The sequence below is a fragment of the Rosa chinensis genome, chromosome 7, assembly GCF_002994745.2.
Source record: "Rosa chinensis cultivar Old Blush chromosome 7, RchiOBHm-V2, whole genome shotgun sequence".
NCBI lineage: Eukaryota > Viridiplantae > Streptophyta > Magnoliopsida > Rosales > Rosaceae > Rosa > Rosa chinensis.
Window position 1 is genome coordinate 13,221,297 of NC_037094.1, and position 10,366 is coordinate 13,231,662.

At 39.7% G+C, this 10,366-nt stretch overlaps 2 protein-coding genes across 2 annotated transcripts; both read right to left on the minus strand.

The window, feature by feature from the left end:
• Positions 1–1,107: 1,107 nt before the first annotated feature.
• LOC112176353 (probable GABA transporter 2) lies at positions 1,108–5,769 on the minus strand. Its single transcript, XM_024314227.2, has 7 exons — positions 5,354–5,769; positions 5,018–5,248; positions 3,968–4,065; positions 2,839–3,025; positions 2,267–2,397; positions 1,796–2,032; positions 1,108–1,715 (listed from the first exon to the last, which is right to left on the minus strand). The coding sequence occupies exons 1-7, from the start codon at positions 5,454–5,456 to the stop codon at positions 1,326–1,328; spliced, it is 1,377 nt and encodes a 458-aa protein (XP_024169995.1). The 5' UTR covers positions 5,457–5,769; the 3' UTR covers positions 1,108–1,325.
• Positions 5,770–6,377: 608 nt separating this feature from the next.
• LOC112176352 (high mobility group B protein 6) lies at positions 6,378–8,956 on the minus strand. Its single transcript, XM_024314226.2, has 9 exons — positions 8,423–8,956; positions 8,070–8,177; positions 7,703–7,974; positions 7,520–7,628; positions 7,362–7,427; positions 7,098–7,268; positions 6,910–7,004; positions 6,735–6,819; positions 6,378–6,643 (listed from the first exon to the last, which is right to left on the minus strand). The coding sequence occupies exons 1-9, from the start codon at positions 8,894–8,896 to the stop codon at positions 6,527–6,529; spliced, it is 1,497 nt and encodes a 498-aa protein (XP_024169994.1). The 5' UTR covers positions 8,897–8,956; the 3' UTR covers positions 6,378–6,526.
• Positions 8,957–10,366: the final 1,410 nt, after the last annotated feature.

The following is a 10,366-nucleotide window of genomic DNA, read 5'->3' on the forward strand; positions in this document are numbered from 1 at the left end:
TGTTAGGAAATACATAATGCAGAGGTAATGCAAGCGACTGGTGATTAATTTATCCATCATCTTTGTGTGTTCATACCAATCAGCAAAGAGGTTGGAAAAGAAGCAGGTAGATACGTAACATGTGATCGAGCACACTATATACATATATTATGTAGATTTGGTGTTGAAAATGAACCGGCTGCTAGCACAAGATATTCTGTATCATTTTAATTGTTGATTCTAAATCGAATTTTGCTGAAGTTTCTAATGAAAATTAATTTACATATGTATCCATCTCCTATACATTTAATTGTCATTATGCCTTATCATATTTATTAGCCCCAATTCTCTCCATCAACGATTGATTCTCTCCGTCATGCCTTGATCTTCTCCATTATTGTCTTTCCTTTATCTGGCAGAATGGATTTGTACAAGCCATGTTGAGCCATTTTGGCCCATCCCGGTCAACTAGTACTTGATTAGTGCTTAAACCACGTTGCGCAAATCTTATGTGCCGCATCATTACAATTTCGAGGTCTACAATGAACAGAAAAAGAGTGAAACTGAATCGAGAGCCACGTAACTACTTCCGCCGGCCAAAGACACCCTCCACATACATGAGCTCGCTTCACCTATCCAAAAGCATGACATTGAACTTCCACATCAACATATCCACAATCTAGAGCTAGTCGGTAACCCCGGACAAAGCCATAAGTTCTGTAGGGTTTCAATTCCTTGAATTGCATCTTAGTTTCTAAATTAATAAAGCTTACAAAATACATATACATGAATGTACGCTACCGAGTCCCCTTTAGTATATCAGAGTATAGATATTTTCCATCTAGTTGATCAATGAAGTCTTAATTTATCAATGTGGAATCTGCCTTAGGGTCTACCTAAATTAAGATTTAAGGGACATATAACAGCTTAATTATAGTCGCATGGTCTCTTGACTCTCTTCCAAAAGAAACACGTATAATATGAAAGGATCAGTTCTTGGCCAACCAGGATTTTCGATTTTTAATTAGAACATCCATACTAGATGATCAGAACAGTGCAACTTGTTTAAGTACGTTGCATAAAAATATCCCACAAATACAACACGTTCATTTTGCAACCACAATAGAATTTGCAATTTAAGATTTGGTAGAATTTCTCAGATTTGGTGCTTGACGCTCATAATGTCTACAATACAGATCGATCTAGCTAAGACTTTTGATAAAGAACTAACTAACTAACACATTAAGTAGTTGTCAAGTTTGAAATTTTGGTATTACAAGGGGCCACAAATGGCACAGCTTCTCCATGACAAAAGGGGAAGGCTAGGCTGCTCTTTATGTACAAGCTTAGTCAATCACATCATCACTAAACAGCTTAAACTCTTTGGCATCAAGAACCAATTTCCTTACAGAAGAAAACGTGCCCATCAATCCTACTCCGGTGAACACAACCATTATAGACATGTTGAGCCAGTAAGTGAAGGTCGATTTTGTTGGCTTATGGGTCTTGTTGTAGAGAAGCATTGGGAGGACAAAATCTAAAGGGATAAACCCAACAGCTCCAACCACACCGCTTATGTCTCCGAAAAATGGGAGCATCGCTGCGAAAAATCCGCACAGAATCATGTACACAGACCGAAGAATTATCCGAGGAATGAGATTCCTTTTTGAAAACATTCCTTGATTGACATCAGCTGAATTCTTTTCCATGATCTCATAAGCAACTTGAGAATAAACCTGCATCATATTGGAGAAGCATTATATCATTATAACATTAGAACAGTAATGCTTTTAAAGCTACATTAACAAGAACTTACCAGGCCAATGGCAAGAAGCTGAAGGAGAACAAATACCACAGCAAGACCAAGGACCCATGTTGGAGCCAAAGAAGGCCCTTCATCTGGCATTAGGCTCTCTAGAATGTTTGAACTAGACTTATTCCCAAACACCCAGTAACCAGACACTGCAGTGGCGTAGAATGTAATGAAAATTACTGTGTAACACATTACAAGACCTTTCACCATCTTTCCAGTAGCTGGTGGCGCCAATGTTGCCTGCACTGATCCCATGTATAAAATCAAATCAAGAAGCTTATGCTAAGCAAGTGATCATTCAACATTATTCTCTGACAGTCGTGATTTTCACACAAAACTATGAGGGAATAACCGTACTTTCTACATGCGTCTCTAAACAGTCTAATTAAATCAACGAGATCATCTTAAGGCTGCACCAACTAGAAAGGTTTGGGATATATAGCTATAACAGTTCCAAATATAAAGAGTAATTACTTGTATTTCAGGTAGTATGCCATTCCCAAAGATAGCAGCTATTATGGAGATGGAAGTGAAGGCATTGAAGACCCTTATTGATGCCGAAGAATCTAGCGAGTAGTCCCTTTGAGGGGCATTCTTAGAGGTTCCTGTAGGAAAAAAGAGAAGTTGCTAATGTAATCTCAAGAGGTTAAGGTTTTAAACTACTCTAGTTCACAAATAGAATTATATCCCCCAACCACAAGGAATCAAACAATTTTGACGTTATTTGATTTTGAAATGTAGTAACAAGAACAATCTTAAAACAGCATTGAAATTACCCAGGTTAGAAGTCCTTATAACTTGATGGGTTCAGTGTTGCCTTTATTGATAATAAACTGTTATGCAGTTGATCAATTAATTGAAAGCTTGAAGTCAAACTGCTTTACAGAGGAACTGTTGATCTACTTTTTAACAAATAACATCCCATTTAACATGCAGGAATGCAGGATGCAATTTGATATTCCTATTCAGCAGTCATATTAGAAAGAGTGAGAGCTGTCAATAACTCAATGCACAGAAGATAGACGTGTTTGATGAGGAATCAATACCTGCATAAACACACGCAACAACCACCAAGAAGGAGTAGCCCAAGCTGAGAAGCAGCGAACCAAGGTTGATATGTCTGAGGGAGTGGAAAGATGGTAGTTGAGAGATGACTATCATTACCACGGTAACCATGGCTATGAAGTGGTACAATTTCAGGGATCCATTTGGAGAAAGTTCTGTATACATAATCTTACCAAAAATAAACAAAACCCCAGTCAAGATAATCAAAGATGAATAGGATCTAACTACTGTACTCTAATGCCAAAAAATGACAAAGAAAAAAGACCGACCAATGATCCCATACTACTTTACTACATTGTCATTCAAGGCTGTCCTGCATAGGATGAATTTCTAACATAATCTTGGTTAAAATCTTCTACTAGCACTTGCTGTGAAATTATGCAACTAGTAATAGATTGCTAAGAATGTTTTCATGAGAGTTTAATATAAAAGGTCCTTTAACAAGGTTGCTTATATTGACGAGCTCAACATGCAATCAGTTGAAAATGAAGGCAGATAGACCAATCTGGGTGACTTTTATTTGTGGATTAAGGTGTCAACAATCAAGTGATAACTATGCTATCCATCAAAGTGATCAACTTGCTTGGGATTATAGACGACTAGATTGAGACATCAACAAACAAGTGCCAGATCTGCACTAATTAATCAGAGACTTCAGTAATTGAAATACATCCCAGCTCTTTACAGGTTTATGATTCAACAATTGATTGCTCATTTGTGTAATTGATTCAAGAAGATTAGTTTGTTGCTTATAAATTTATAATTAATATCGTGGTTTTTAAGCAATGACCATAATCCTTTGTACACCACAAGAAGCAAATCCATGTGGGATTCGAATTTCTATTCACCAATTAGACCCAATAGCACACGGAATCAAATAACTAAGTTGAGTAATTTATTTATGGCAAAAGGGCAAATATATATCACTGTTACTATATAGAAGTGCCTAGTGCCTACTGGCTGCTGAATGCTAATATTCCCCACTAACCCAAAAAAGCCACCATAGCGATTTATTGAAAACTAGTTCTCCCTTTTTGTATAAAACTATTAATAGACAATACTATTAAAGTATTAGAAGCTGAAGCTTTCACATTATTGTAGATACGATACCTTAATGCATTCTCCAGCAAGCAAAATTGCTCCAATTCCAACCCCAGTGTTTATGGCTGTCTGAATGAATATCACAAAGTAGAACATCCATCCTGACCCTGTAAACAAAGTACAAACCAAAGAAAGGCAACACATTGTCTATGATCAAGATTCCACAACTCTTAGTGAGCAGAACAGAATGTCAGAAACAGAGGACCCCCTAATAAACAAAGAAGCGTTTTTTTTTTGTCCCAAAAGCAAGCATCACATGACTCAAAAGCATTGTACAAATCAAATGCCACTTTGCAGCTTTCAGATTTTAGACTAAAACTAACTGCATCAATTCCCTGCTGCTTTCCCATTAAACTAAACTAAAAAAAAAAATTAAAAAAAAAATTAAAAAAAAAGAAAAGAAGTAAACAAACAGTAGCAGGGCAAATACATGATCACTTTCATTAGTGGGTTTCAAGCTTTCAACCACTTTTCTAGCAACCAGTTTTTCTTTAGTAGCCTAACTTAGTTTGAACGATGAAGTTTCACGACCAGCCTCTACAATGATGGTGAATCTGCGGTGGGGCAGCCGGTGCCACTTGCGCAATAAAAAAAAATTTGACCAACTGATATAATCTTTTACCAGAAATACCCCTATATTTGTATGCACAAGTCCTCAAAACACCCAAACCAATCCCCCTTGCCACCGTTCCGTCGTCCGGCTCTACCCACCCACCACTTGGCACGGCCGTCGTACATTACACAGTTACCGATACCGAGTAACCCGACCCCCACACACACACACACGTGCGAGACCTTCATGGTCCGAAAGTCAAAGCTCAACAACAAGCATTGACCACAACAATAACGAATACTATTCCCGAATCACGAAAAACGATCGTGCGACTCCGGTGGCTTCCCTAAAAGTCGCAGAATACAGCGCGCCATGAAAAGGGCGTGCAAAAACGAAACGTTTTTTTTTGGTAAGATGAAAGAAACGTTTTTTTTTTTTTTTTTTTAAGAGCAGAGGTAGCAGGGAAGCAAAAATGTACGGTGGTTTTAGTTTGAGCGACTTCTCACCTAACACGTCGGCGGCGAGCTCCCGGAATCTGATGTGGCGGCGGCCGGCCTTCTCGCAGTAGTCGAGGACCTTGGACATGAGGTAGTAGGAGTAGAACGTGACGATTCCCATGGCGGTCAAGCAGAGGAACCCCACCGGCCATCCCAGCCCTCGAAACGCGTACGGCAGCGTCAGAATCGTCGGCCCCACTATCGCCGTCGTCAGATGGAACCCGGCGTGCCACCACTGCCCTAATTAATTAATCAACACGTACAAATCAGATTTTGATGATGATGATGATGAGTAAAAAAAAAAAAAAAAGGAAAATTTAAGCGGTGGTGGTGGTGACGTGGAACCTTTGGATTGGAGGACGAAGACGGCGCCGGCGTCGGTGTCGCGGGCAGGCTCGGGGCCTTCGTCGTCGAGGAACGGTTGCGGGTTCGGAGGCTCAGGCATCATGAGAGGAGGGAGGGTGTGGAGCTAGAGGTGGACAGGTTAAGGGGAGTTTTTGAGGCGTAGGTTAGTGGGGGGAGTTGGAAGTTTGCTGCTTGGAGGAGACTACTATGCTAAAGTGCGCCGGGGAGAGCACTTGCCGCCCGATAAAAACCAACTTTGCCTGGGTTTGTTGGATTCCCACAATGAGTTGGCTACAGTGAGAAGGAGACTTTCCATACAAGTAGGAAAAAAAAGAAGCTAAATTACGAAATCATCCTTCTCAGCAGGTACTTTGGTCTGTATTGTTTTGTTTTGGAAACTGGAAAGGGTGTTTTGGTGCTTTCGACTAGGGGATAGAGCGGACGGAGAAATTCATTTACATAAAATTGAATTTTGTTGGTTGTGGTCCGTTTCTGCCTCCATTTTTGTTGGCATAAAATTGAAAAATGTTCTCATTAATAATGAAAAGGATATTTGTTTTTTTTTGGCCAAGCAAAAAGGTTGTCCTCATTCATACATGATAACATGAATGAAACTGTTGGTATGAATGAAAATTGTAGGGTAGACACGAATAGGGTAAAACAGAAGTATTAATAGAGTTCAGGGTAAAATGTTGGAGAATTTTACTCTCTCTATCTCAATTTCCAAATGTCCTAAATTGCTGGCATCAACGAAATTTATAGGGTAGACACCAATGTGGTGAAAGTAGTTCAAACTCATAGGGTAGAAAGTTGACATCAAATTGAAAACGAAAATTACACTATATAATTCAGCTTATGTCATCAATAGGGATAGAAGTTATTAATGGAGATTAGGGTAAAATGTAATTAGTTGGAAAATTTTACTCTGTCTCTGTCTACCTCAAAATCCAAGTATATTGTAGGGTAGACACCAAAATGATGAAAGTGGTTCAAAGTTCAAACTCATTAATAGTAGACACCAAAATGATGAATGTAGTTCAAAGTTTAGACTGATTAATAGGGTAGAATGTTAACATCAAAATGAAAACGAAAATTACACTACCGATAGAATTATGCCATCAAAATGATGGGCTTTCACTACACTAAATGTCCACTAGCACTAGAACATTTTCTTCAGTCTTGGATGGATGCAGCAACAGACTTGTTGTATTCCTCCAACTCCTTCTTATAAGCCTCCATTGCTTCAGCAGCCTGGTCGTTCCACACCTTTCTTTCTTCTTCACTCAATTCCTATACCCAACAACCAAATGATATTAGTCTCTAGTTCGGTCCATGAACGAAAACATTAACCCGAGAAATTCAACTGAAACAAAGGGTGTACCTTCCATTTAACTGAAATGAGAGCAGTAATAGTGGAGTTATTGATTCCTGGTCTCTCCTCCAACAGATTCTTTCTTGCTTCCTTGCTACATTGTTCAAACGAAACAGTAAATCAGACCCATCACTTGATTATAATGAATGGTTAAAACAGGACAGTAACATTCACCGAGTTTTACCTGAACAGAATGTATGAGGATGCAGGCCTCTTGGGCTTGTTGGGATCAGCAAGCTTCTTTTCTTCCTTCTTCTTCTTCTCAATCTCTTTTGTTTTCTGTCAATTGCATGCACTATGATTAGCAACAAAAAAGTATGCAATAGAAACATAGTTTACAGTAAATGAACATCTTGATTAGTAACAGCAAACCTTGATTATGTTCTCTGTCTTCTCCTTCTTCTTGAGCAGTTGAAAGGCTTCATGCTTTTGAAGTTTCATCATCTCTTCCTCTTCCTTTCTGCAGATGGCAGCTTCCTCTTCCTTCTGTTGCTTATAGACCTCCATTTCTTGCATATACCTCTCCTTGTTCTTCTTTGCCATCTGCGATTTTCAAAGACCATAGAGCTTAAGCATGGTAATTGGGCCAGGAAAATCAAACCACAAAGATGGAATTCGAAATATTATACAACAAACCTCTTCATATGGACCCTTTTGCTCCTCTGTCATGTTCTTCCATTCTTCACCGGTGATTTTTGCAACCTATCAAATTATCCCCAAATTTCACATATTAACAACGAGACCAAATCAGTAAATATGCATAGGCTTTTTAATATAGAGATGTAATCAATTACCTCTAGAGCAGATTTGATGTTCTGTGCATTCAAGGCTGCTCGCCTCTCATTTGTGAACAGGAAAAACGCAGACATTGGCTGCTTGGGTTTCAATGGATCCTTTTCTTTCCTGCAAATACATTTATATCAGTAAGATTTTCATATCACCAATTCTGTATTCAACCAGTGAGAGATGAGCATTACTTGTTCTTCTTGTTATCCTTTTCTGCTTCTTGTTTGAATTGCATGTATTGTTCAAGCAACTCCATAGCTGTCTTCTGCTTGTGCTCCTCCTCAAACAGGTGCATTGCTTCACTCTCACGCTTCTCTTTCGCCATCACTTGCAAATAGGCTTCCTTCTCCGCCTGGTACTTGTCTTCATACGGCTTTTTCTCTTCTGCGGTGACATTCTTCCACTTGGCCCCCAAAATGGTTGATATGTCCTTAAACTCTGCCTCAGGGTTCTCTTGCTTGACCTACATCAAAACCCCCAATAGAGAATTTAGAAATTTGTTTCACCACATTCAAATCTCATAACCATCCACAGTATTCAAATTCTCTTATATCTTACCTGATTCCACTGATCTTTGCACCATAGGACATAAGGAGGCGATGGCCTTTTCATTTCAGGGCCACCCTTCTTTTTCTTGTCTTTCTGTGATGGTATAATTGGGAATGCCTGAAGAAATATAAACAACAATTATCAATTTGATAAAACCCCTAAACCCTAATAACCAAGCAAAGGTAGTGCCTAAAGATAACGAACAGTTATACTAAACCCATTATCAATTTGATTGAACCATTATATCAACCCCATTTTGAGCCAAATTTCAAATTTCAAACCGTGAATCAGACTAATCTTCTCCGCAACCAAACAGTTATAAGATCTGAAAGAAATTGAAGCGGGGTTTTAAGAAAACGAACCATGGTGGGCTTGAACTCCTTCAATTTCTGCAACTTCTTGAGCTCCATGTGAAGCTTATCTTGCTCCCGACCCTTGAATTCGAGCTCCTCCTCCTTAAGCTTCAAGATCTCTTCCTTCTCCTTCAACATCTCCTCCGTCTTCTCCTTCTCGAGCCTCAGAGCCTGAAGCTTCTCCTCCATTTCCTGCAGGTCCTTCTCGAAACTCGACTGCGTCTCCTTCGCCGCTTTCGACTGTTTCCTCGAAGCCTTGGCTGCTTTCTTGGGCGACGTGCGAGGCTGAGAGAGGCTCTCGTGGTTCTCCTTCGCCGGGTCGGACCCGGGTCCGGTCGGGATCGGGCTCGGAGCGGCCTCGGAGACCGTTCCGGCCAGGATGTTGGCTTCGTTTGTCGATGGGGTCTTGGCCTTCAGGGCCTTTCGGGTGGTCCTGGGCTTCCTGGTGTTGTTGGGCATCTCGGAAACTGCAGTGTCAGCCATGGCAGAGAGGAAATTTAGGGTTTCGGAGATTTGGGGATTTTGAATTTGAGTGGTTTCTGTAGTGGAAAAGGGGTGTTTATATTGAGGTCCAGGCAACGGTTAAAATTTTTGAAATTCAAATAAATTTTAGAGATTGGATTGTTGGTTCAAGTCCGGAGCCCCGGGCTTTTACTTTTACTGACCGTTGGTAACAGGATCATTCATCATCCTATGGAAGAGAGGAAATGAATTTGTTTTCCTTTCTATATAAAGGTTTTGAATTTTAATTTTTGATGATTTCCTTCCATATAAACTTGTTTTCCTTTCTCGTTGTTGATCATTAGCTGTGGGCTGGGGTGGGGCAGAGATTAAATACAGAAGCCTTTAGAGTAATTCGACCTTAATCGTTGAATAGAAATGTCTAGAAGTCTCAAATGGTAATCTAATAAATGCACAATAAAGTTTACTTATCTAAAAACACACTTAATTGAACGAAATAGATTGAAAAGACTTCGCAATGTGTTGTATCACACACTATCTTCAACAATCTCGAAGGACTAGTAGTAGTTTTCCAATGACACAGTCAATTACGAGCTTAGAACCCACTTTTACAGTTCATTCCTCATTGAGTTTGGATTTTTTTTTTTAGAAAAAAGAATACTTATATATTCATACGGCTTCACTGAGCCAATATCGTAACAAAACATACATCAGAACTTAAGTCTCTGCAACATAAAACTATATGCCTACTCGGCCTAAACGGGTGGGTTTGGATATGGTATATAGGCTAGTTCGATTGATTTTGGACATCTTGGATCTAGCCATCGTTTTGAAAATCCTCCAGATTGTGTCACCACCACATGGTTTTCCGGGACCACAGAATAATTTTCCTCAAAAAAGACTTCAATCGCTACAGCGGTAGTTGAGGTCATATCTTATTGTTCTTTATTCTTTATTTTTTTTTTTTGAGAATAAGAAACCTTTATTGATAATAATCCAAATTACATCATACAGGAATGACCGGTGGTAGACATGAACTCCCCACTCTCCTCCCTAAAACCTAAACCAGTTACTGGTCCGTCATGAATGACCTCCATGAGCCGAAATGGCACAACCTCTAACCACCTATATCACCCAACCTCTCAGGCTACAAGGAATCCCGAGTATCTTGATACCACCTCATGGACAATCGCCAAAAAAACCAACGCCCTCTTTCACACCGTATCCCACAGATATCAGACCACGTGCAAAGATCGCTCGTCAACACACTAACCATAAGATAACACCGAAAGTAAACCAATTCATCCCCAGGAATAACACCACATCCATGGCACCTCAAATTGACCCAACCCTAGCTCAACTGAGTAGGGACATACTAATGACCAAGAAAACCTAACCAAAAACAAAAATAAAATACAGCTGCCACAATTCTCATCCTTCTCCCCAGGAGCCTCGCCGGAAGACCACCACCACCACAAGGTTACCCCTTTC